This window comes from Carassius gibelio, chromosome A7 (genome assembly GCF_023724105.1).
Source record: "Carassius gibelio isolate Cgi1373 ecotype wild population from Czech Republic chromosome A7, carGib1.2-hapl.c, whole genome shotgun sequence".
Classification (NCBI taxonomy): domain Eukaryota; kingdom Metazoa; phylum Chordata; class Actinopteri; order Cypriniformes; family Cyprinidae; genus Carassius; species Carassius gibelio.
The window spans coordinates 17,149,015-17,176,525 of record NC_068377.1 but is presented as its reverse complement, the minus strand read 5'-3'; the positions used below and the strand labels follow the sequence as shown (position 1 = coordinate 17,176,525).

General features: G+C 38.5%; 1 protein-coding gene across 1 annotated transcript; it reads right to left on the bottom strand.

The window, feature by feature from the left end:
* Positions 1 to 9,020: 9,020 nt before the first annotated feature.
* On the bottom strand, positions 9,021 to 27,511 carry LOC128016680 (SHC SH2 domain-binding protein 1). The gene is made up of 13 exons (XM_052601373.1): positions 27,169 to 27,511; positions 26,718 to 26,930; positions 26,519 to 26,634; positions 26,194 to 26,402; positions 24,278 to 24,373; positions 23,598 to 23,828; positions 23,135 to 23,312; positions 22,531 to 22,651; positions 19,874 to 20,005; positions 18,945 to 19,063; positions 18,601 to 18,687; positions 17,771 to 17,912; positions 9,021 to 9,861 (listed from the first exon to the last, which is right to left on the bottom strand). The coding sequence occupies exons 1-13, from the start codon at positions 27,362 to 27,364 to the stop codon at positions 9,518 to 9,520; spliced, it is 2,184 nt and encodes a 727-aa protein (XP_052457333.1). The 5' UTR covers positions 27,365 to 27,511; the 3' UTR covers positions 9,021 to 9,517.

Here is a 27,511-nt window from a genome sequence, read left to right as displayed (position 1 = left end):
ATCAAAAAAGTGACTTGAGTAGAAGTAGAAGTGCTCTTTAAGCACCACACTTAAGTAGAAGTACTAAAGTATTCAAAATTTTTTGTACTTAACTATTGCAAGTAGTCTATTTTAAAATTTACTACTCAAGTACTGAAAGTAAAAGTAGAAGTATTGTGTTATGTAGCTATTAAAGAAAATAGTCAAAAGTTTGAACATATTGTTTTTACTATTTCAAATGATTAACCTAAAGGACAATAACAATTCCTTTGACTGTAACTTCTTGTAAACAAAAAACAGTTACTAGGGTTAGTTAGCCCAATTTGCAAAATTATGTCATTAATAACTTACCCTCATGCTGTTTCAAACCCGTAAGACATCAGAGGGTCATTTAGAATTTTTTGAAGCATCGAAAATACATTTTGGTCCAAAAATAGCAAAAACTACGACTTTATTCAGCATTGTCTTCTCTTCCATGTCTGTTGTAAGACAGTTAAAAACAAAGCAGTTTGTGATATCTGGTTCGCGAACGAATCATTCGATGTAACCGGATCTTTTTGAAACAGTCCACCAAATCGAACTGAATCGTTTTAAACAGTTCGCGTCTCCAATACGCAACAATCCATTAATGTGCTCTCTGGATGTCACCACTCTTGTGGGTTATGTGTGAAATGTGTGCCATTCTGCTGGGTTTGTTATCGGATTAATTATTCATGTGAACCATGTGGCAGAGCAAAACCAGAGCAATCTCATTCAGTGCACAACAATTTATTCACTTCATGGAAGTCGATGTTGAATACATGACATCAGATGTGTAATTCTAAAAGTAAATGAAAAAATTGTAATATAAATGTTAATAAATGTATTTTATATGCAAAAGTGAAACTATAGGTCTGGGTCATGGCACACACACACATATATACACATACTATATATATACACATACTATATATATATATATATATATATATATATATATATATATATATATATATATATACATATATATATATATATATATATATATATATATATATATATATATATATATATATATATATATATACTATAACTACATAAATGTGCTATGCAAATAGAATACATCTATGACAGGTCTGTTCTATGGAGGTAAACATTCGGTGATCCAGGAAGCATTATTTCTCAAGCAAATTATTAATGAGCTTATATCCTGCAATCATGAAACGGTGTGAATTAGTCTCAGCAAATCATGTCTTACACACTGCCATAACTCCTAGATAGTGTGGAATAAAAATGAGCTTGTTGTACACCAGTCAATGTCCTAGACGTGCTAAATGTTATGCACAAAATCATTTTTGTGGCACCTTTACATAAAACAAAGCTAAATAAAATATATGACCATTATTACATGATGAAATTAATTTGAGCCTTGTGTTTTAGTTCTGATATTCTTTCTAAATTTAATGAACCTGGCAAAAATGGTGCAACGGAGAGGCCAGATTTTCAAAGAGTTTGAAACACAAAATTGTTTTGATATGTGTCAAAAATCATATTTGGGTTCTTGGGGCTGACAGCAAAGGAGGAATAAGAATGAAATAATTTCATAAGGCTATGGGATGAATGAAGATAAAGGGCAAGTGTTTCAGTTTGGTTAGGTGTATAACATCCAAAATCGAATAAAAAGGTTTCGTCTTCACATCTCCCTCGACTGTTATTCAAGATTCTTATATTCTTATATAAAATTATGTTATTCCTATGCAGAATTTATTAATTATTTGACATTTCAATCAAATATATTTTTGACAGACTGAAAACTGTAAGTACAACTTTGTTTAGCAAGTAAAAACGCTGTGGATCTTTGTATGTAGGCATGTGTTTACTTGATAAATCACAATTTTGTGGGTTCTTTAACCAGGTCTGGTGTTTCAACTTAAATTTTTTAAAGGTGCAGCTTAGCAGCATCTAGCGATGATGTCACAAATTGCAATTAACGGACTACATGAATTACTCCGGGATATTGGTTTGTTTGAACTCAGAGGGAGTGTCAGCCACATTAAAAAAGTTAACAGCTTAAGTCATTTGTGGATTAATGTGTATTGGAGACGGAACCGTTTAAAACGATTCAGTTCAATTTGGTGAACTGGTTCAAAAAGATCCGGTTACATTAAATGACTCGTTTGCGAACCGGATATAACAAGCTGCTTTGATTTGAACTCTCTCACAACAGACACGGAAGAGAATACAATGCTGAATAAAGTCGTAGTTTTTGCTATTTTTAGACCAAAATGTATTTTCGATGCTTCAAAATATTCTAACTGACCCTCTGATGACACATAGACTACTTTGTGTGTACGGTCTACTGTCCATGTCCAGAAAGGTAAGAAAAACATCATCAGTTTCAATGGAGGGACTGAGAGCTCTCCGACTAAATCTAAAATATCTTAAACTCTGTTCCGAAGATAAATGGAGGTCTTACTGGTTTGGAACAACATGAGAGTGATTTATTAAAGACATAATTTTCATTTTTGGGTGAACTGACGCTTTAACCATGGAGGGGGACCAGCAGTATATGTAGATAGAATGAAAGATAGTATGTAAATAGAAATGGCTTATTCTAAGGTAATTAAAACAAAACAGTGAATTTTGTAAGGTATTTATACACCACTGAAAACATAGATTTGTATGTTACATTGAATTTCTGTAAACAGATTTTAAAAAAGTTACGCATTGCACCTTTAAAATACTGAAATATTAGATCACAATATCAGTGCCTCTCACAAATGGTCAAGTCTATAATTATAAATGCGTGAGGCATTGAATCTCTCCGGATCCCCTCAATATTCTTGTCAAATTTTCACCAGACACTGACTATAAGACGATACTGACTTGACAGAAAATCTGTGAAAGATAAGTTTCACAAGAACTCTTCATTACAAAAATATTAGGACCCAGAATTTGACAGATTGACAAAGTAATCTACTTCAGAAAACCTTTAAAATGGGTCAGGCTGAAGAAATGTAGAAATTTATAGCACTCAAGACAGCATTTAAAGGGGAAAAAAATGTAATTTGTGACAGGATGGGTACTGTAGATTCCAGAGCCAAACTCATTGAACTCACAGCGTGAGCGGTGATGGAAGTATACTCATTTTTCCGCCATCCCTGGCTGCTATACCTCCTCGGAGATGATGAAGAGGGGGCTGATAGAGAAAGGTGGTGTTGAGGGGGTGTGCATGTCGATAGCATCCAAAACACACTGGCAAGAAACGCAGAATATGAGCTGACAATTACAGCCTTTAATCCTGAACAACAGAATTGGACCCCCCACCTCGTCCCGCGCAGAGTGACAGATGGTGTGAGATATTGCAGTCAGTGAAGCTTGGAGACTCTGTCAAAGTGATTCTCCAAGTGTGCGCAGACTTCATTCATCCGAGCGCGTGCAACACGTTCAGCCTCGTAACCTTACACCTGACCCCCCTGAACTAATAATAGAGAGCTGTGATGAAGGGCATGAGAGAGGAGCAATTTGAGCCTCTCATGAAGGAATCGATTTAGTATTATCTCTTGCTGTTCGCATTTCTAGCTGGAAATGTATTATATTCAGATTTGTGCCAGTGATGGCTGGTGGATTAGGGTGTCGATGAGAGGTTTTTATTTTTTATTTCCTTTTACTCTGACTCCTAATAATTGAGATAAGTCACTTATCTTGAGTGGCTCCTTTACAGATTTGGCAATAACAGTCTGCTGATTGGACGCTCGAGTCAATATGAAGATTTAAATGAAGAGGTCCATTGAGGACTCAAGCCACTCATCAACTTTGGCCTGGAGATAATGGGACGCCATCTGTGACAGGTTTTCTCAGAACAAGCTCAAGCACACATTGCATGAGGAACTGATTCTCCGTTCTATTTCAGATGTACTCTATGTGCTTGTACCACTTCTGTCAGCAGAGCAAATGGATTTGGAACTTTTGCTTTGACCAGTGTAGACAGCCTTAAGCTGTTAAGGCACAAAGCAGAGTGACATAACAATGGTCACATCCGGTATAGACATGCCCTGCTTCCAAATATATCCACTTATCTAATATAAAGTAGATGCATTCATTGATCGTGGTTGATCTTTATTCTCAATGAAGCCCGACTTGGAGCAGCATTCCAGAAGTTATGCTGCATTCACGCCATGTTGTAATTACTGGACAAAACATGATGTTCTACTTGGAGCCATTCACACCTTTGGACTCTAAACTATCACATAATCAATGCCTAAATATGAATCTAAACACAAATACCACCTGAATCTGAGGTGGTCAGGCGGTTCAAGTTGTAGCACCCAGAAAACTCTCACTACACAAGTTGTAATTACAAGTTCTACGAGGAACACTTTTTAGTATGGTATCTCATAATGCCCGTAATTATGATATGGCGTGAACGCACCTTTATTTTCAAGGATGTGCATGGAAAAAAACAGAGAACCAAATAGTCTGGAACCCAGCATAATTATGCATCTGATAGAAAATTCACTGTCCCAGAAGAGGACTTATGATGTGATGCGAATGACACCACAAGTCACATGATAACATAACAGATGTTGCTCTCCAACAAATGCAGTAAATCAGAAAGTATGCAATTTTGTGCTATGCATGCTTATTTTGTGCTGATTTTTCTATAGTGAATGCAATTGTTCTGCTATTAAAGTATGAATGAAATGGGGAGATTTGTATCAGTCTCGCAGGAGTCACACTGGCAGAGTGCTGTTGTTTCAAATATTATTTGTCCATCTGCAAAAGTCCAAAAGTTATTAGAGCCATACAGATGAGCAGCTGAATCACAAGTGTGATAAATTACACAACAGTTCAATAAACAATAGATTCATACGGAGTAACTTTTTTTGACACGATATCCCGGATTACTTTGTCTACTTTTGATCTGCCAAACGAAATAAATCCAAAGATAGACACAGCAGGAGCAACATGTATTAGCGATTTATTACTGAATTAATTAGTATATTTGAATAAATCAAATGAGTAAACAATCCAGTGTCACATGATTCAATGACTGAATGCTCAAATATAGACAAAGCTGGGTGAATGAAAAGTTGAACAATGAAAAGTTCCTGCACAGCATTTCAAATTTCAGGACCCTAATACTTGTTTGAAATTATTACTACTCCATACTAACAATGTTTCTGTTTCATATAACACTACTACTAAAAAGACTCAATTAAATTGTCTGAGAAATTATAATTTCCAGTCATTGTTAAAGGTCAGGCAACTACTCAAAACAATTTTATTCCTGACATTATAATTGCTGTCACTACATTTCCTTAGATCTCTCCTATTCAATAAATTTGTCCAGTTTTAATCGAGTTCAGCATAGAGCTAGACCAACAACCCTTTATTTCTGTCAAACCTTTATAAAACACATTCTCTTTCTAATTCCACTAAGACGTTTTAAATAGCAGTTCATCCTAAAAAAGTCCAATCTCAAGAGAAGGACGATGCTCCCTGACATTTAATTAACAGACAGCATTGCTAATTAACAAGACCATATTCACTGCCATGCTGTATTTAAAGAGAATTTACTACTCCAGAATTCATATCCAGCATCACAAACTTTGGAAGGTGAAGCCCTCATTGTCACAAATTAATGAGCACTGGTAGATACTGTAGGTCACCTCAGTATCGAGACAGAAGACAAGGGAGAAAAACAAGCAGAGGGTGGTGATGTTTACAATTTTAGAGGACACGCTGAAACTAACTGCACCCTCACCTTCAGTCACCCTTACCTGGAACAATGGATGCCACTATTGCTCCCCAGACTGCTCGCTGATCTGAAGGACACCACTTTAAAATGGGACACTTTTTAAGAGTATTCCATGGCTGCAAGCTCTTGCTTTAGTCTGTCCAGACTGTGACACCCTTTTGAAGATAAAACAACTGGCACAGAAGAAGCCTGTCACTTATTTCCCCCTCCATTTTTTTTTTTTTTTTTTGTTGCAACTAAAATATGCCAGAAAAATCAGCAGAAGAAAAAAAGAAATCAATAATACCTAGGTCCTGTATCCCCACTTCAAAAAGGAAGGTGTATACAATATGTATTTATATATATTTTTATCATTGATTCCACTCAAAGACTTTGACCTATACAACAAACAGACATCCTGTGAAACGGAGAAGAACTTATGAGAGGGTAATAAATGGGAAGAAAATTATTTCCCATTTGTCTCCTTTAAAAGACAATGGGGCTTCCCATCACACATTTCGAAGTGTTGCAATTTTTAGACAGTGGTTAAAAGTGACTGTAAACATGCTAGTACCAAGTCTAAAAAGGCACATTCATTAATTTCCATGAATGAATTTGGTATAAAACTGTATTTGACATGGTGCTAGAGGCAGAGATGTATAGTAACGAAGTAGAACTACTTCACTACTGTACCAAAAGGCGGTATCTGTACTTTACTAGAGTATTATTTTTTTCCCCTACTTCCAATTTTACTTCAGTACATATTTTCGATGAGTTTAATACTTTTACTCCGTTATTTTTGTTATGTGCTGCATCGTTACTCGTTACCCACATTACCACTGCCAGAACTGTAGATGGCAGGTTTTATGAAGCTGGCGCATCATTGAGCGAATCAAGCGATTAAGAAGACTGCGCGTGCTGACTGAACTGCTGTGAAGAGAGAGATGAACACCGAGCCGAACCAGATAATGACTCGTTCACGAGTGAAGAACTGGTTGCATCGGTGTTCGGATCACCAGTAGTTCTTTCTGACAGTTCGATTCAATAAACCGGTTGAAGAAAACAGTTCACCGGTTCTTTTGCGCTCGACGTAATGACGTCATTGTCGATGATTGCAAGCCTTCAGTTTACCTGGGCTCATAACATTAGCACAGAATCAGTTCAGAATCAATCACCAAAAGAATCAGTTCGGTCCAGCGCTCTGTATGTCGGTTTGCTTCACGCTGAATCACACATGCGCAGTATCATCCGCTCCTCGGTTCTCGAATCGGACACGAATTCGTAAACGGTTCTTGACCAGGGGGCAAGGAACTCGACCGGAAGTTGAAGTCGGGTGGGGGCTGCCATCTTTTAGCAGAACTTCACTTGCGTTAACATTCCCATTGACTCCCATTCATTTTGGCATCACTTTGACAGCGAATAACTTTACATCTGAGGCGTTTAAAGACTCCGTTTGTCCATTATTTATTTCTAAAGATACACAACAATGTATAAAGGGCTCCATTACCTTCTATGTTACATTATGGCCCTGTATAAACAGTTTTTGTAAAAAAATAGGCTAACGATTGTGTCATAACCACTCGTCTCTCTGTCGCATTACCGTACAGACAGGAGAAGAAGCTCGCAGGCAATTAACTTAATATGGCGTACTGGCGTTACATTTTAAAATACTATACAAAATAATGAATCAGAATACTTACTCCTGCTCACTCCCGACAAAGAACTCCCCGCTCAAGTTCACCGTCTCTGCAAGATTAACGATGGCAGTTTGCACCCACAGCCACTTAGAAGATTTACATCTGTCAGACAGGTTGCTGACGTCGTCAAGCTTCGTTTGAGTCTGCGCGTCAGAAAAGGAAGTGCTAAAAAACGCTAAAAATGGGCTTCACTTGTCTCAATTGAGTTCCAATGGGGTCGCTGTGTCCATTTCTTTTACTGTCTATGTTCTCGACTCGTGAACGAGTCAGTCTTTTGTTCATTATCTGGCTCGGCTCGGTGTTCATCTACAGTTCTCTCTTCACATCAGTTCAGTACTGTTTTAGACTTTGAGTGCATGCATTACTCAGCGATATTGGCTTGTTTTAACTCAGAGGGAGTGTCAGCCATATTAAAAAAGTTAACAGCTTAAGTCATTTGTGCATTAATGCGTATTGGAGACGCAAACCGTTTAAAACGATTCAGTTTGATTTGGTGAACTGTTTAAAAAAGATCCGGTTACATCTAATGATTCGTTCACGAACCGGATATCACAAACTGCTTTGTTTTGAACTGTCTAACAACAGACACTGAAGAGAAGACAACGCTGAATAAAGTCGTAGTTTTTGCTATTTTTTATATTTAACTGACCCTCTGATGTCACATGGACTACTTTGATGATGTTTTTCTTACCTTTCTGGACATGGACAGTATACCATACACACAGCTTCAATGGAGGGACTGAGAGCTCTCAGACTAAATCTAAAAGATCTTAAACTGTGTTCCAAAGATAAACGGAGGTCTTACATGCTTGAAACAACATGAAGGTAAGTTATTAATGACATAATTTTGCAAATTGGGCGAAATAACCCTTTAATCTGTTTTTTGTTTACAAAAAGTCAGTCAAAGGAATTGTGATTGTCCTTTAGGTTAATCATTTGATATAGTAAAAACAATGTTCAAACTTTTGACTACTTTCTTTAAAAACTACATAACACAATACTTGTACTTTTACTTTCAGTACTTGATAAGTAAATTTTAAAATAGACTACTTGCAATACTAAAGTACAAAAAATGTTGAATACTTTAGTACTTCTACTTAAGTGTGGTGCTTAAAGAGCACTTCTACTTCTACTCAAGTCACTTTTTTGATAGAGCACTTGTACTTTTACTCAAGTATGGGTCTCTAGTACTTTATGCATCTCTGGCTAGAGGAGGTGTAATGAACTCAGAACAGACAAACCAATAACAGTCTTAATTGTTCTTCATCTCATTTCTGTCAATGAATTTGAATCGTAAAATTCCACATTAAGGTACTTCAGAGATCTTGCACTGCCTATTTGATGTTCATTTATTCCCACCTAAAATGAAAGCCTCACAGCTGGCTCTTGCAAGTATGGCTAATTCAAACGACATCTTAAAGCAGACAAAACATTTTTTTTTTTTTTTTTAGATAGCATGCTGGATTATGAAATTAATCAAACAGTCTTCATTATAAAGAAGTGTAACTTCAATTTTCTGGGAATTAATCAAAGATAAATTAATAAATGTGATTCACATAATGGACGCACAACCTATAACTCTTACTCTTCCATGCTTTTTTGTTTATAGAGTAAACTACATAAAGCAGATTTTATTTCCATTTATTCAGTAAACGACAAAGCAGATTTTTTTCTCATTTGGAAGAATAAAACATTTTTATTTTTTACAAAATATCGTGAGACAATTATGAAAAAAAAAAGCCTGCTTCTGCTTTTTAGTGACTATATTAACCATCAAGCTAGAGTGTGGACAAATTATGAACTGTGTGAACTCGAGGAAAAAAAAAAAAAAAAAAAAAAAAGTGTGAACAACATATCCAAGATGCTAGTCTTTTGTGTTAATACATGTACAAGTGATTCTGTTTAAAAACTTTTTGATAAACAAAAACTAAATTCAAAAAGTCATAGGATAAAAATAGACAGTTTAAAAGGCTACACATTTTAGCACATTTAATTCATTTGTCATTTCACTCACATAGTAATTAATGAAAGCTCACAAAATGAATGAAGCAAAATTGAAGAAACACACAATAAATAATTAAACACTAAAGTGTGTCTGTGCATGCTTAAGGTTAAAAAGCCTTCAGTACAGAAAGGTGCCAAAGCTTCCCTTTCCATTGTGCTTGAACTGATTTCCATGAATGGAAATGAACATTTCCTGTGAGAGCAGATTCTCATCAGCCTGCATGGCCCCTAGTGCTTTCATCCGGCTCTTCTGGAGCCTGTGTTTCTTGGCCGATGTGGCAACCAACTCTTGTTTGATGGCATCATTTCCCTCAGCGAAGTCTGGAGAGACTGTGTGGCCATGTTTGATGGCTGGGCACTCTTCCTCCACAACAATGACAGGCACATCATCATCACCACCATCACCATTTATGTCTGTCTCTGATTTTACTCCTGTGTCCTCAGATTCTTCCTCTTTCTCATCTGACAAAACAGAAGAGGCACACAACAGGCTTCAGATTAGATTAGATATTGGCATTTTTAATCTAAAACCCCAAACCTTAAACAAAACAGTTAATCATAACTAGAGAGGTCTACTGTAAATATAATTTGAACAAATAAATTAATCTCAGTTGTGACGCAGGAACAGTTCAGAAACAGTCGTACTGGTTTGAAACAACACGAGGATGAGTAAATGACACAATTTTCATTTTTGAGTGAATATTTCCAGACTAGAAAGCAGGAAGCACAGACTCCTGCATCTACACAAACGTCTCAGGCTATGCATATAACCATGGTTCGCCAAGAGGGAACGAGATGTTGCGTCCTCTGGCGGACACTATGGGGAATGAAATGCCAACTATGCCATGCCATGACACATGGTAAGAGAGCACCAAGGATCGACATACACCTAACCTTTCCTCAGAAAGGGGGTAAGCTACTGATGCCCCGGGCCACTCATACAGGTGGCTGAAATGGGAAACCCAGATTCAGATGAAATGTGAACATCCACATCAAGTTAAGAAAACAGCTACCCTCAGATAGCTATGTTATATGAGAAACACCATAGCATGATAATACAAGGAACACAGATAGAGGCTACCTACTTAGAAAACCTAGCTCGGAGATAGCACAGTCTAAATAAGGGCTCCAGGGGACCACTAATTAAAGGGGGGGTGAAATGCTATTTCATGTATACTGAGTTTTTTACACTGTTAAAGAGTTGGATTCCCATGCTAAACATGGACAAAGTTTAAAAAATTAAGTTGTACGTTTGAAGGAGTATTTTTGTTCCAAAAAAACCTCTTCAGGTTTGTCACAAGTTTCGGAAAGTTTTTTTCGAGTATGCTCTGTGTGACGTTAGATGGAGCAGAATTTCCTTATATGGGTCCTAAGTGCGCGCTCTTCTGCCACATCAAGTAAACAACATGTGATGTTGTCATCAAACTGCACTTTCCACATGTACAGCTTAAAAAAAAAAAAAAAAAAAAAAAAAAAAGACGACAAAGAGGAACTTAGTCATTTTCCAAAACCGCTAAGCAAATATATACAGTTTCAGTACATACCACATAGCATACCGCCTTTGCTGAAGCTGCTCTTGTTAAATTTCAGCCTCTGGATCTGTGTCACAGCTTCCACATGCTCTCAACTCAAAAGCCTACTGGCGCTCGTGATTCTTTAGCTCCGCCCACACGTCACGCCTCTAGGCGCTCGTGTTTTTCCGGGAAAAATCGGTACAGACAATCTTTCTCTTATAAATATAATAAAAATAAAGACTTTTTGGAGTTATGAAGGATGCAGTACTACTCTATAGGTACTCAAGATTAACAGGATATTGAGTGAAAACGAGCATTTCACCCCCCCTTTAAGGATAAGAAATTTAGAGATTTTGAGATTTAACCTCGTCTAAGCAAGATGATAGAGCTATCATGCCCAATGGATCATTCTTCTTAAAAGGTCAATAGATTTGCTTGTTGTCGGCATGAAGATGAATTGACACCCAAGGTTTTCTAAAAATGGAACCCAGAGGTAGCATAAACAGGTGCAATAATAAATAAGAATTTCAGTAATTCAACACAAATTGTGAAACTTGTGTATTAAATCAATTCAATGCACACAGACTGAAGTAGTATAAGTCTTGGGTTCTTGTAATTGTGATTATTTGGCTCAAACTTAACAAAAACCCACCAATTCACTATCTCAACAAAATAGAATATGGCGGTATGCCAATCAGCTTAAAACAGGTTTTCTGAGCCTTCAAAATGGTCTCTCAGTTCGGTTCACTAGGCTACACAATCATGGGGAAGACTGCTAATCTGACAGGTACAAATAAAGTGGAGGCCAAAATAGAGCCTTGCAGAAGGCCACAGAGAAGAGAAGCAGTAAATGAGGAAAATGCTCCTAGTCTAAACACATATTTTCTGTTGGATAAAAATGACTGGAACCACTTTAAAACTGTGCCAGAGAGACCCACCCAAGATTTAGTATATCGACTCATATAGAATGGTTAATAAGTGTCAAAGGCTGCTGATAAATCTAAAAGAAAGAGGATAACAGAGTTACCCATATCAGTACCTAAAAAATATGTGGTTTAGTACTCGGGCAGATTCAGTGCTGTGGCCAGCCTTAAAACCAGATTGAAAGTGCTCAAACAGACTATTGAAAGCAAGAAAAGACTGAACTTGGGGAGAACACAATCTTTTCCAAAACCTTAGAAATAAATGGTAAAATAGAGAAAGGGCAATGACTTTTTAAAACAACAGGTAGAGTGAAGGCTTCTTAAGGAGAGGTGTGATACTTTCAGATAAGCAGGAACTACACCAGTTGAAAAGACACTTAGTAAAGGGGTCATCGGATGCTACATGCACTTTTACAAGTTGTTTGAACTAAAATGTGTGTGTTGGCAGTGTGTGTACAAAACCACCCACAACTCAATGTCTATTGCCGTCATCAAATAGTTTCACATGCTTTCTGATTTGAGTGATCCATCTGTATCAAGCTATAGCTAAATATGTTTAATATGTTAATTCTTGCTAAATATGCAGTTACCTACCAAAAGACTGATTCCTAAGGTTTTGGCCTGTGATCGCCATAAAAATTCCTTAGGGCCACTAGATGCAGCAGCAGTGGGTGAAACAAAGAGATCACAAGGTCCATCCAAATCCATTCATAACTATGTTCTTAAACCTTAAACTGATACAACACTCACATCTTATACTTATTCAGAGAAATATGTACTCTCAGTGAAAGCGATGTCTAGTGCATCATCTTACACAAACACAGCTGTTAATGGACAAATTAATACTTGCATAAAAGTTAAATATTTTTCCATCATGTTTGTAGCACATCCATCAGATGCAGCACATCCTGAGTCTCCATCCTAGAGAGACAAAGCGGATCAGCGGAAGCTGTGGCCTAATGGTTAGAGACTTGGATTAGTTACCCAAAGGTCACCGGTTCGAGTCTCTGTGCTGGTGGGAGTTTTAGGTGGGAGGGAGAATGAACAGCGCTCACTTCCACCCTCAATACCCATGGCTGAAGTGCCCTTGAGCAAGGCACTGAACCCCCAGAGCATCCCCAGGCGCTGGGTCTATAGCTGCCCACTGCTCCGGGTGCATGTTCATGGTGTCACTTCTCGCTACTGTGTGTGTGTGCACTTGGATGGGTTAAATGCAGAGCACCAATTCCAAATATGGGTTACCATACTTGGCAAATGTCACTACTTTCACAAGTTCTGAGTCTCTAGCCCAGAGAGGAAGAAGAAGCTCCGGCGAGCAAACCTTCACTCCAAGGTCTCTTTGATTGTGTGTTCCAGGCTAAGCACCATCTGCACCTACTCCAGAGCCACATCTGCGTGTTCCAGATTATAGGACCCTTTGGTGCTCGAGGAGATTAGAATCCTCCAGGACTTCGTGTTCCCCACAACTGGACTGCTCACTCAACCACAGAGAACATAATCACTTCCAAACCTCTTCCAGAGACCATGGCATTGTTAGATATTATCAGTATATGATTTTTCTAATTTACATTAGATATTATATAGCTGATTGCAGTTTTTTCAAATCTTTCATGTATTTGTTGGATGCATAATAGGGTTCTTCACCTTATTTCTTTCAGAGTAGCAACAGTTTAACTTTCCAGATAACATAGCTCTGACATTGCAACACCCAACATAATCTCTTGCATTTTAAACATTATTTCCATTTCATTTATGGTATTTATTTATTAGTTGTTGATCACTTGTCTTCCTTTTGTTAATAAAATCTATTTTATTACACTTGCGTACTTGTGTTGATACAGAAAGAGGTTCTACAAGTTAGAGATCCCACCGATCTGTACTTATAACCACACCTTAAGTGACACGTGATCCAAATATCAGGATGTCATTGGTGACGTGAGTACCCATCACTACACTATTTCGCCTCCATGGTTGGCGAAAGCAAAAATCACTACACAGTGAAATTTAAGCCCGCTGGTATATAATTTTTTTATTTATTTTTTGGCCTGATGCCAAACTTACTAACCAACCCCTATTGTACAGGGATAGCCTTTTTTAATTATTATTATTTGTATCGATTGTCAGTGCCGAAATCCACTTATCTTTTATTGAAACTTCCGTGTCGTCATGGAGACTGCAGCTCATGGTTGCTTAGCAATGGAAGACCCAACGAGAGCGCAAGCTCTCAAGAGTTTGGAAAGAAGAAGAACGCGGTACAGCTAGTGCTTTCCATGCATTTTTAAGTGCGATATGCGAACATCCCCATATACATCAGGGTGCCCACTTGTGATGTCACAGGCTACGTGGGGCAATACGATTCGATTTGTTTCACACATGCTTTAAACACCGGTCCTGTTGGCGCCAGTCCCCATAGGGTCCTTTAGAGGACGCAGCATGACTTTACTAGAAGGGGAAACGCTCTCATTCACCCTTCCAGCAGGGAGCAATATGAAGGGTTATAGCCAGATTGAAAATGAAAGGGTGCAATAAAAGGATGGGTTTGAAACATCTAAGACTCTGCCCTAAATGCATGGCCTCTGCACTAAAACTAAACCCTGCTGTTCCTGGCAAACAAAGCCATTAATGGCAAAAAACAATAATACTAGACCTAAAATTTCCTATATTCTACGAAAAGGCATCTTTAGGAAAGTCAGTAGTTATAGGCCTACACACCATACTATAAAATTGTTCCTCAATCCTATGAGATGTGCAAGGAAGAACTATAACATAACCTACATTTTCTTTACAATACACTCACCTAAAGTATTATTAGGAACACCTGTTAAATTTCGCAATGCAATTATCTAATCAACCAATCACATGGAAGTTGCTTCAATGCATTTATGGGTGTGGTCCTGGTCAAGACAATCTCCTGAACTCCAAACTGAATCTCAGAATGGGAAAGAAAGGTGATTTAAGCAATTTTGAGCGTGGCATGGTTGTTGGTGCCAGACGGGCCGGTCTAAGTATTTCACAATCTGCTCAGTTACTGGGATTTTCACACACAGCCATTTCTAGGGTTTACAAAGAATGGTGTGAAAAGGGAAAAACATCCTGTATGCGACAGTCCTGTGGGTGAAAATGTCTTGTTGATGCTAGAGGTCAGAGGAGAATTGATTTAAGCTGATAGAAGAGCAACTTTGACAGAAATAACCACTCGTTACAACAGAGGTATGCAGCAAAGCATTTGTGAAACCACAACACGCACAACCTTGAGGCGGATGGGCTACAACAGCAGAAGAGGCTACAATTTGCACGAGCTCACCAAAATCGGACAGTTGAAGATTGGAAAAATGTTGCCTGGTCTGATGATTCTCGATTTCTGTTGAGACACTCAGATGGTAGAGTCAGAATTTGGCGTAAACAGAATTAGAACATGGATCCATCATGCCTTGTTACCACTGTGCAGGCTGGTGGTGGTGGTGTAATGGTGTGAGGGATGTTTTCTTGGCACACTTTAGGCCCCTTAGTGCCAATTGGGCATCGTTTAAATGCCACGGCCTACCTGAGCACTGTTTCTGACCATGTCCATCCCTTAATGACCACCATGTACCCATCCTCTGATGGCTACTTCCAGCAGCATAATGCACCATGTCACAAAGCACAAATCATTTCAAATTGGTTTCTTGAACATGGCCATGAGTTCACTGTACTAAAATGGCCCGCACAGTCACCAGATCTCAACCCAATAGAGCATCTTTGGGATGTGGTGGAACGGGAGCTTCGTGCCCTGGATGTGCATCTCACAATTTTCCATCAACTGCAAGATGCTGTCCTATCAATATGGGCCAACATTTCTAAAGAATGCTTTCAGCACCTTATTGAATCAATGCCACGTAGAATTGAGGCAGTTCTGAAGGCGAAAGGGGGTCAAACACCGTATTAGTATGGTGTTCCTAATAATCCTTTAGGTGAGTGTATTATATTTAATTCAAATGGATTCATCTGAATACAATGAGATTTGTGATCTAAATAACTAAATCTTCTATACTTTCTGCACATAAAAAGGAGCAACCTATGCTTATCTTGCCAGCTTAATAATAATAATAATAAATCATACCATTCTTTATTTGACAGACAATAAACATTCTGAATTCTCGTAACAAACACCCAAACAAATCATGCACATATCCCAACTGAAACTATTTAAATTGCCCTTCCTTTTCATGTAAGAGAGGTATTTCAATGTGGAACAGAAAGTCACTATTCCAATACAGTGCAATACAATGCCCAGACAAAGGCAGACGGTGAGATGCAGAAACATAAAAGGAACCCAAGGGAAAAGTAGGGTCTACTCTTATTTTGAAGACAAGATGCCTTCTGCTGAGCATAATTCAGAAATGAAGCACACTGAATTCACAGTTGCCTTTCATTGAATGTAAAGCGCATTTCCGTTCTTTCCTTTTCTCAAAATGGAGCTGGCTTAGAAAAGGGAAAAAAGCTGATCCTGCTGAAGAAAAGTACCGTGGGGATGACAGTCACTACAGACAAGCCTTCCAACAGACCCAGAAGGGCATTTTGAGCAAAAAAGAATTATGCAAGGGAATATATTTTTATAGATATTACAGCAGGAGAAAGATAACTTTTCACATTGTCAGACTGAGACCTGCGGGTTCCTTCACAGGCTATATAGATGTTTGGCATGTGTACAGAACCATTTACAGTAATGAGGAGGCTGGTCGTGGCCGGTTTAATTTGCGGCAAAGAAGATAAGATGTATGAAAGCGAAATCAGCAAGGTTACACAAGAAACCAAGGACAAAAAAAGAAAGAAAGAATTATCAGCTATAACATGGAGGCCCTTGATACACATAAATGTATTATTTATGTACTGTATTATTTGTGAGCTCCAGCACAATGTTAAATGATCTACTTTTACAATCAAGTATAGTATTCTATATAATAGAATATTCTATATATTAAAATAGAATAACTATTCTACTACATATATTTTAATAAGTAGACCATACAACGACTCACGAGTCATCTCTGAAGACGTTCTCTGAGTCATCTCTGAACTGACTGACTGACAGCAAGATTATCAGTAAATGACTATTTAAATGCATTATTTTGCAAAATCTGTTTCATACTGATAATTATGTTAAGGCTGTTAACGGATACATTTGGGGATCACTAAGCCCTTGGGGTTAGTGAGGGAACTGCAGGGGGTTTGTGATTTGATGAATACTAGGGTCACATGACTATTAATTGACACCTGTAAACCACTTAAATTTACTTAATTTATTAAAATATCAGGGGGTACTTCAAGAAAACATGGTTCAAAGGTCCGATCAAAAGTATGGTCCGATATTAAAAATACTTATTTTAAAGGGGTGCTATAATGCTTTTTCAACTTTAGTTAATCTGTAAAGTTGCTGTTTGAGCATAAGTTACAAAGCTCAAAAGGAGATATTTTATTTAACAGAAATCACTTTTCAAAAACTACAATGAAAGACTTGTTTGGACTATAATGCATATTTTCCAGGATTTTAGGGAGAGAGGTGTTGTAATAATGTAAAATATGTGAAGTATAATATGTTTTTTGAACAACCTATTATGAGAGCCTGTTCTAGTATACCCCCAAAACAAAATCAAGACTTTGTAAAAGAGCATAATAGGATCCCTTTAACATATTATTAATTAGCATTTTTAAATATTACACATTATTACACAGATATAACAAGTAACTTTTTTTTTTTTGGGTGAATAATCCCTATAATGCATGCGGCATATTTGTCTGCACAAAACGTAGAGATGTTAGGATTTCTACTTTTTTTTTAATTTATTTTTTATATAAGATAAGCGCCCTTAATGAACTAGCTGGTGTTAATTTGAGAATAGCACCTCAGTTCACCATCAGCTGGGCAGAGAAGCAGAAAGAAGAAGAAAAGGGCACCTGCGGCATTAAGCTCTGCGGGAAGATCCTCCACGGCAGCATCACCTGGCTTGACCAAGATAACACCATAGCCCTGATTGTTGTGGATCACATTATTCACCATGGTGATTTTAGGCATGGCGTCCAACTCGTCTGCAAAATCCTGCCAAAGGGGAAGCAGGGGGTGGTAAACATGCAGCATGCCTACACAAATGAACATGTGCACGCACACTCTCACATCTCTTTCTGGCCTAAACAAAGTGAGGAAGAATAAAAGACAGCCTAGGAAGGCGCAGCTTGTACACAAATGCACAAAGCTTTAGGAAGGAAGGTAGATCAAATTCAATTATTCCGCTAGAGTTAATTACGGAAAAATCCTTTTGGGATGCTGCTACCTGTGTGAGAATCTAATTTGCTCTCAGGTGAAAGACTAACACTGACTTGAGCCTAAGTATTATGTGATGACTTTCTCAAGACACACTTTCTCAAATGAAGCCAACTGGTAAAATGTTCCATAAAGATTTGTGTCTACAACTCCAGGCTGCTCACTGGCTCTTCTAAGACTTCCTCTGAAGTGAGTGAGCGTACTGACCTCTGGTGACACAATTTAAAGCGATTACCATCAAAGACGCCCTACGGTGGCCAGTGAAGTCCCACTCCACTAACACACTAAAGGGGTCTTCTAAATGCATTAATTGACTAGATCATTAATAGGATACGAAGACAGCTCTTAAGTGTGGCTCTGTCGGGTCAGATAAGATACTTGCTGTTGCTTGGGCAACGATTAGCAGTAACCAGAAGCCAGACGAGTTAGGGGTTTAGAAGAGCCGAAGCCCATCCATCTTCCTCACCTTAATCAGGATCCCCTCCTTGCAGTGATGGATGCCGTTGCCCACCAGACTGCACACACTCCCAGGGTAGATCTCCACACCGGCACCCTGAAGAACAGAGCACACAGCGACCATCAGAATGATAATGGTATTGGTCAATGAAGGAGGGCTGTTAAGTGAAACGGCTGGTGGTAAATCAGTCTAAGAATGCCTCTGGCAAGACCTTACTCATCTGTGTTTCATACTGTAAGAACAACTGCAAAGAACAGATGACAGAGCAATACATTCAAATGATAATACTCATTTCAAGAGTAAAGAAGTCATCATATAATTTAAGTGAGGTACTGTGTGCTAGTGCAGCTTACCTTGGAGCCGTACAGGTCGCACATGTTCATGCCGAGCTGGGCCGCCGATCGCACAATCACACCTGTGGTCTCACACTGCATCACACAATTTTCCATTTCCAGCTTCCCCTGGCGAACACCTGATGAAAGATAAAGGGTGGCAAATCGAAAAAACATTGGAGGACAGTGAGAGGACATTCAAGGAGGAAAGGTCACATATAAAGATATAGACTAGAGCTACACTATATTGAATATTCGCAATACAAATTAAATAACATTAGCAGTATTACAATGATTTTTATTTGAATACTGTTTCCAAAATTAGATCAGTCATCCAGATTTCTGGATATGTAGGCATTAAACAGATAATATATTTAATTTAAAGTTGTATTCACATTTGTGAAGCGCTTCAAACCGTTTTAATAGTCCCTTTCACACAGAGATTCAGGAAATGTTTGTTCAGTAACATGTAACATTTTTTTTTTTTAAATGAGATAAATAACAGCAAATAGAATTATTTTGTAACAATGTGAAATAATTGCTGTCCCTTTTAAATATTTAATTCAACCTTGCTGAATTAAAATATAATTTTCTTTTAAATAAAGAAATAATTTGGCTACAATGACTAGTCGAAATGGTGATTAAAAGTCAATTTCACAAAAACAAATTCACATAATGACATGCGCATATATATATATATATATATATATAGTCTATTGTCTTGACATAATACAGTAAGGAACATATTGGGAACAATGAAATGACAAGGAAAACATCAGGAGTCTAGTTACTGTTTTGTTGTGAGGACAAATGAATGTCTGAGCAAAAGCAGCATGTCAGCTCTCTGTTGAATATACTGCTGTCCATTCAACAGCAGCAGACCCTCAAGACTCTTTGATAAAGAGCTGGAAAGGGGAGAAAGAGGCGGGACAATTTTCTTTGAAACTCACACAAGATGCCTTCAATGGCGTCGTGCTGTATGAACTTTAGATTCGAGAGTTTGACATTTGCCCCTGTTGACTCCACAAAAGCGTCACCCTTGTTACGCTTCTCGATCACCACCTCGTCCGGCAGACCGTATCCTGAGGAAAGACAGGAGAGAAATGCCTCTAGTAAAAAGTGCTTTCATGACCAACCCTCACATATCTGACAAACATTTTTTTTTTCAAAGCAACTAAAAAAATAAAAAATAAAAGAAGCATTGCATGGATGATTAATCCTGTTTTTAACACGCAAACTCTAAAAATAACCTTGTTATAAAACTGTATAGTTTCACCAGTAACAAGAACCCGTTAAAATTGGACTCTTTGAATAAAACATTTCCTGAACCTGCACGACAAAAAAGGCTGAAGGGAAATTGACAGGCCCTTAATCCTGATGGATCGCTGTCATTTACCACTAGGCCTACCATCCAGCAAAAACATCTCATTACAGAAAAAGCCTCTCCATAAAGGACCTAATTCTCTATGGAAATTAGACCGTCTCTCAGTCTAGACGCATTGGTTTCCAAGAAACAATGAGGCAAAATGACCATCAAAAAGTGTGTTGAGTTTATAGCAGCTGGCAGACAGATGACTAAGAGGTCAGCTTAGCAGCATCTCGGTTTGAGATAGCGGTGGCAGGTCAGAAAGTGCAGCGGTTCAAAGTTTGACAGCATGGCTTCATTACACACTGCTCTTTGACAGATGGTCCTGAGGCAGGTTTCTCCCAGAGTTTTCGAACAATGGTCAGCTCTCACACACATCGTTCAAATGCCAAAAGGCTGAATATAGACCAATAAGGTCACAGCACCATCCTCACTTCTACGTCTGCAGGTAACAAGACTGGATTTGCTGGAAGATCTCATCGTAATTGACAGCAGTGGGATGCTTTGAACTGGAAAAACAATCACAAACCGTACTTCCTGCACTCCAAAATGGAAAAACAAAACATGCGAAATGATTTAAAGTTGGCGATAGAGCTGTAGCCTGAGACAGAGGCATGTCTGACGTTCTGGCTAAATAATATCAAAGGCCTTTAGCGGGGGGAGCAGAGTTCCTTTATGGTAATCTGGCAGTGGTCTAATTGAGTTGCTCTTCTCCTGTAGTAGAGCCAGCAGCCGCATGTGCGTTATCTCCTCTTTCAGGGCTTCCCTGACGCTGCAGGAGGGACTGCCAAGCACGCAAAACCTCCATATTTAAACAACATCCTCCAGGCCTTCTTTCCTCTTCCTCATTTGACTTCATCGCTATCTGACTTTGCAGGTCGTCCATTTGCATAAAGAGGATCGACCCTGACCCCGTGCTCTCTCTGCTTGCCTGCCTCCACATTTCTCATGCATTAATTTCCGCCCCCCCATTATTGTAAGGTGGTTATTGCGCCATCGAGCTCAATTACCGCGGCAGGCTTTCTAATATCAGACACTGATTGCGGTGTTCGTTTTATACATGTCCAGGGAACCGTTTTGACAAAAAGACCCAGTGCCAGATTACTGGATTAGTGTTATTGGCATGCTGTATCGCAAAGTGTTATTAAATGGATAAAGAATAGGACAAAATACAGTTGATTTCCTCTGAGATTTAGATAGAGGTGGATGAAATAAATAAGCACCTTCCAAATCAATCGAATGATAAAGGTCAAGGTCTCTAAATCACCGCAGCTAAAACTGGCCAAACCATTTAGAAAACTCTAATGTCACCAGTGTTTTAAAAGTTACACATTACAATATTGCATTGCTCCATAAACAAAAGAAACTAGTTGAGTTACTAGATACTCTTCATGGAAACTATGCATTATGTTACATTTGCATTACTTTTTATCATCTGGCCTGGGGTTGTTTATTTGTTTCTAAATAACAAAACCCCAATAGTTATACTTTTTTAATTAATAATTAATAAGCCTCCGGCTAAAGGAAGTATCTCTGCCTCTGCACCTCACTCCTCATTTCTCTAAACATGAGGACATGAGAGGTGTCAGTGGACAAATGGGAAAACAAAGAAACTTGTGTTATTTATTTGAAGTAGCTCAATGTATTTTGTTGTAAATTTCAAAGTAACGCGTTGCGTTACTTGAAAAAAAAAAAAAAAAAAATTGTCCGATTAACGTTACCTCCCAATACTGAAGGTCACTAACTTTAAAAGGTATAGTTCATTCATAAATTAATTTTTTCATTGTCACGGTTCTCACACACGGCAAATCATATGGATTTGAAATATTCATAATCATAAGAATCACTCTAATAATTAGAATTTTTTTAGAGAAGAAAGAAAGTCATACAGGTTTTGTAATGATTTTAATTTTAACCTTCCTGCTGTTAAAAAAAAAAATAAATAAATAAAAAAAAAAGTGCTTCGTTTGTGTTAGGATTCAAACTGACCCCACAAAATTAAATACACAGACAAAAAAAATTGAAATAAAATTAATAATAATAATAATTTAACCTTCCTCTTTTCTGTTTTTCAAAATGATTTCTATTATGGAAACCAATGAGGATCAATTTGAGCCCTAACTTTACTGTAGGCACAGTGTTATGAATCCTATGACACTAACTCTGCATGTCAACAATTGTCCGGTCAAAAGAAGGCCAGTTCAGATATAAGTGCACACAATGAGTCATGTTATACATTACCTTCAACCTCGATGGAGTCAACAATACTGATGGAGCTGGTGATGTTGTAAAGGCCAGGGCATACGATGACCACGTCCCCTTCATAACACGCACTGACCGCAAGCACTGGGTCACTGTGAAACTGGGATCAAAACACACACCACATTAGTACAACTCAAATCAGCTTTTCATGAAGTAAAAGCAACAAAAACTGAATGTCAAATCACAGTGAGTGAAAAAACAAAAAAGTGAATGCGTCTCAGTGGGGTTGATTAGAGGCATCTGATCACACACATCAAGTACTTGAGGTATAGACTGGCTTACAGAACAAGAGAGATCAAACATGAACTAGTGCATGAACACAGTGCTTTAACAAACCTTTACAAATCCTGCATTACAGTACCTTGACACACTAGTGTTCAGACCGTCCCAACAACTTTCCGCAACTTTCACCTTTCTCTTTAAACTTACCAAACCAACAGAAGATGAAGCAGAAACCGAGCACATGTGAGATTTTACTGGCAAAAATTTACAAAGCCAGAACAGTTCAAAACAAGACCATTATCCTGAAAAGACAATTACATGCAGCTGAGACATAAAAAAAAGAGAAGGGTTAAACACACACCTGCACTTCGAACTCTTCACTTGAATAGTGGGGCATCAGTTTATCAGTTATCAAGCTTTGAAGCTGGTGAACTGTGACCGAGGCAGATACCAAGTGAACTACTCGGCCGCCAGCGGGACGTGGCCCCTTTGCCCTGCATGACTGCTGACCGGAGTTCACCTTGTAGCCCAGAACGTACCTGCAAAGAACACGCAGGTGGAATGGGTGAACAAACCACAGAACTCAAACACAACTGTTCACACTGACACAGTAACTAGGAAAGACTGATGATTAATTATGGAGCAGTGCATATTGATCCAGAGGTTTGGAAAATGTAAATATTTCAAGAAGTGTGAACGCCTGGTTGCAATATTAATCACATGTATACTCATTATGTTGCTTTTCTGTTTAACTCATCGTTGAGGACTAAAGCCACGTATACAAACACCACTCAATCTCAAACGCACGCAGCAGTAATAATCACCTGAGCAGAGGGTTTTCAAAAATACGCAGCTTGCGCTTAAGTGCTTCCAGCTGCTCATACAGGCGCAGTCCTTCCACCATGGATACGTTGTCTTGCTCAGACTCGGAGTCGCTGTCCAGGCCACTTCTCAGGCTTGAAAACTCCTGAAACTTCTCAGAGCAGAGTGCCAGTGTCGAGTGATACTCAGCTACAAGACCAGCTGGAACGCGATCCTCCAAGATATCATAGTACCTGTGGAAAATACATGAAGGGGGAGATGAATACAGCTCTGAGCAGGCAGAAAATCCTGCACTTATTAAAAGTGACAGTGTAATTTCTGCATCATTACTGGCAACAACAAAAAAACAGCAATTAAACTTAGAAAAAAAAAAAAGATGATAATTTTTAAGTTTCAGATAAATTAATTCATTTGTCTGACGTTTCCATTGTTGTTCATGCTAATGTGAGTTTAAAACTATATCCTATGCTTAAATCAAGTAGGTTACATATTGACTGTAAATTTATTTGTATTACTCAGTCACATAATGAACTGCTCATTACTGAGTACACACTGCCACCTGGTGGTCGGAGCTTCTTTTTCAAGCTACCACAGGGCTGCTGGGAGAGATAGCACTTGGATTTATTCAGTGTTATGTGGCCGAGCTTCAGGAGAAGAGACAGGACACACGGAGGACACTTACAGCCTAAGACGAGGCTCCACACACCGAACAAAGTAATCAAAGTCATCGTCCTCATCTTCCTCATCCCACTTCCTCCAGATATGCTTATAGAAAAATCTGTGGGGAATAGACAAATGTAAAAGAGTGAATGATGGAAGGGGGAGCGGGAGAAAGACGGTGTGGGGGGGAGACATAGTGAGAGTGACAGGAAAACCTGCTTAACCAGTCAGATCAGTATAATAGGGGAACCTCCATTAGAATCACAAACAGTTTACAACTGTCCATTCACATCATTCTTTTTTTTTACATACTACGGAGCCCCGCACATGACATGCAAGAAAAAATAAATTGTGTGCAAAATTTACTAATTTATTCCCTCAATGTACTAAAACTTGCACACGATTACTATTGCGTTCACACGTTTTAGTACACTGAGGGAACGAATTAGTAAATCATGCACACAATCTAGCCAATTATTTTTTCCTGCATAGGGGTGTGACGGTTAGTATATAACCGTGAGACCGGCAGTCAATTAAAACCGTGTCATTAAAATATTTTTTACAAAAAATTTTTTATCAAAAATTATTTTCATTTTTTAGATAGGATCATAAGATGCGCAATATATCGGGAGACATGGTCTTTACCACTTAATGAAGTTTTGTAAATCGTCAGACATGATATTTACTTCATTAAATTTTGCTTTGTAGAAAACCTTTTTTAAAAACGAATTTCGTTTTGAACAAATTTTATCTTAATTTTAATAAATGTTTCATCAACCAATTGCATGTATTTTAATAAATAAAAAGCAAATATAGCAGAAAATGATAACCATGACATGGAAGCGCTAGCGCGCCGCGTTCACTTGCACTGCACTGTGAACTAGAGCGCATCTCATTGTAAATGAAACTCAGTGTAGGCCTATGCCTCATACATTAGCATTAAATATCTTTGCTGCATCCTTTCTAGAACAGACAATGTTTTTTTTTTTTTTTTTGCGGCTCGCATCAGCAAAGCATTGCATCGCCATAGACCGCAAAACAGTCAGTCATCTAATCAGCGGTTGGCGGGCGCCTGCGGCTTTGAAATTTGCTCAGAATACTCTGGCGCGGATGATGAGTTTTGTGACAGATCTCATAAACGGAGGTCTGAAATCTGTGCCCCTTAATTTACCGATCAGACCGCGCGCTGACACGGAGTTAACCCGCTATCTCCAAGATCAACCAATTGACTCTACGGCAGATCCACTAGCATGGGGTCGAGACAATATGAAACAAAATGAAACACACTATCCACTACCTATTCCTGCATGCTATGTGCGGTGTTCCGTAACATCCATATATAAAGAATTTGATATTTTATTCAGCCATGGATGATAAATAAAATGTAGTGAAGATATTTAGAAAGTTATAAACTAGTTATATTTTTAACACAAAGTTCAAATGATCTGCATTCAAAGAACATTGGGGGGGGGGGTGAAATGATCACAGCTTCCACAAAAAATGTTAACCTCTTTTAACATGCACCAAAAAAGACATGAAGAAATGTTTTCTGAGCATCAAATCAGCAGCATATTAAAATGATTTTTAAAGATCATGTGACACTGTAGACTGAAGTAATGGCTGCTGAAAATTCTGAAGAAAAGCTTAAATCACAAGAATAAATTACATTATAATAAAATAGATAACCCTTAAATTAAACTGCACATATATCACTGTTTTACTGTAGTGTATTTTAAGTCAAACAGAACTTTCAAATGTAGTACGTGTAAACATCATAGACTGTACATACATTTCAATCTAATTTGCAGATTTACTCATTTATAAATACAGCCGTTGTTCATTGTTATTTCATGTCCGTTGGACTACCAACAAAAAATGAACAGCATGGCTGCTTTAAAATAGAAAAAAAAGGTATGTTCCTTTAAATGGTTGACTAACCGAAGGTGTTCCAGGGCCAAAGCGGTCTGATCAAAGTCCCCGGATTCATCATAGACAACCGAGAGCTCCAGAAGAGGTACTTTATGAAGAGTAGCCTCGAGCAGGACCTTCATGGCCTCTTCAGTCAGATCACAGCCTCTGGTCTCACACTCCATCGGCAGCAGAAGCTCCACCTTTGCCTTCAGCGCCTTACAATCGACTTCAACAACCTGCAACAGCAACCCTCAGCTTTCTAAAGACTCCCTTGTGCAGCTGCTTCAATCGTAAGCATTAACGGTTCATGCTTTAACTGTAAAAACCCAAAAGCATGCTATGATGAACTCACTTCCACCAGCACATCAAACACATCCGTGTGCCATATGGCTTGCCAATCACACGGCTCCACGATCTTCTCCAGGTACTCCGCCGTGAAGGCTTCTACTTCAGACGTTTTACAGTCACCTGTCGAACAATGCAGGTTTATAAACGCACGTATTAACTCGTCTGCTGTGGTGGGTGTCTGTCAGAAGTGTTTGGGGGGTTACCAAGCATGTAATCTTGATATGCTTTGAATCTCTCGTAGTAGAGAAGATGGTCTGTCTGGAAGGTGTCCGGCAGTTTTCCGTTTCCTTGCCTCTCTGCTCGCTGTAGATTAGTACATGGTCTCACGTCACTATTCAGATAATGGGTGCCACTGTCATCGTCGTCATCATCATCTTCTTCTTCTTCTTCATCTTCTTCTTCAGTACGAAATACCTCTGAAAACAATACACATCAGCAATGCCAGCTCAATAAAGTGGCCTACAGACTTACATCCAGTGTTCAACCTAATGCGTTTTGGACATTTTAGTATTAAATTAATACATTTAATACAAAAAAAAGCAGTGTCAAAGTCAAAAGTGTGACATTGGATTGATATTTTTGTTTAAATGGGAGTTAACTTGATATGAAGAAAAGGGCCACACGTCAAATCATAAAGGCCTAAACATCACAAACCTTTAGAAACCAGACTGTGGTTTGGTCTGATCTCGTTGTTGGAGCTCTCTGTCTGTGCTTCTGTCTGCTGGTTGACATTATGGTCGTGGTCGCTCGGTGGATCTTCACTGGTCAGTTTGATGATGATTTCAACGCTGTTTTCCGTCTCGGCGTTTCTCGCCTCCTCTGGCACTGAACACACAAGCTCCCCAGACATCACTGAAGCTTAAAACGTAACTTTAGCTGAAGTAAACGAAGGACAGGTAAGTTATCAATAAAAAGTGTTTAGTTAACCGAGTTATCCACTAACTGTCGGTCTCCTCCCTTCACTTGTATTTTCAAATGCTGCCCGGGCGGAGCAGAT

Coding starts and splice junctions, on each gene's coding strand:
- LOC128016680 (XM_052601373.1), bottom strand. CDS start 27,364: ATGTCTGGGGAGCTTGTGTGTTCAGTGCCAGAGGAGGCGAGAAACGCC. Junction 26,931..27,168: donor CCACAGTCTGGTTTCTAAAG/GTTTGTGATGTT, acceptor TATTGTTTTCAG/AGGTATTTCGTACTGAAGAA. Junction 19,064..19,873: donor CGCCATTGAAGGCATCTTGT/GTGAGTTTCAAA, acceptor ATCTTTCATCAG/GTGTTCGCCAGGGGAAGCTG.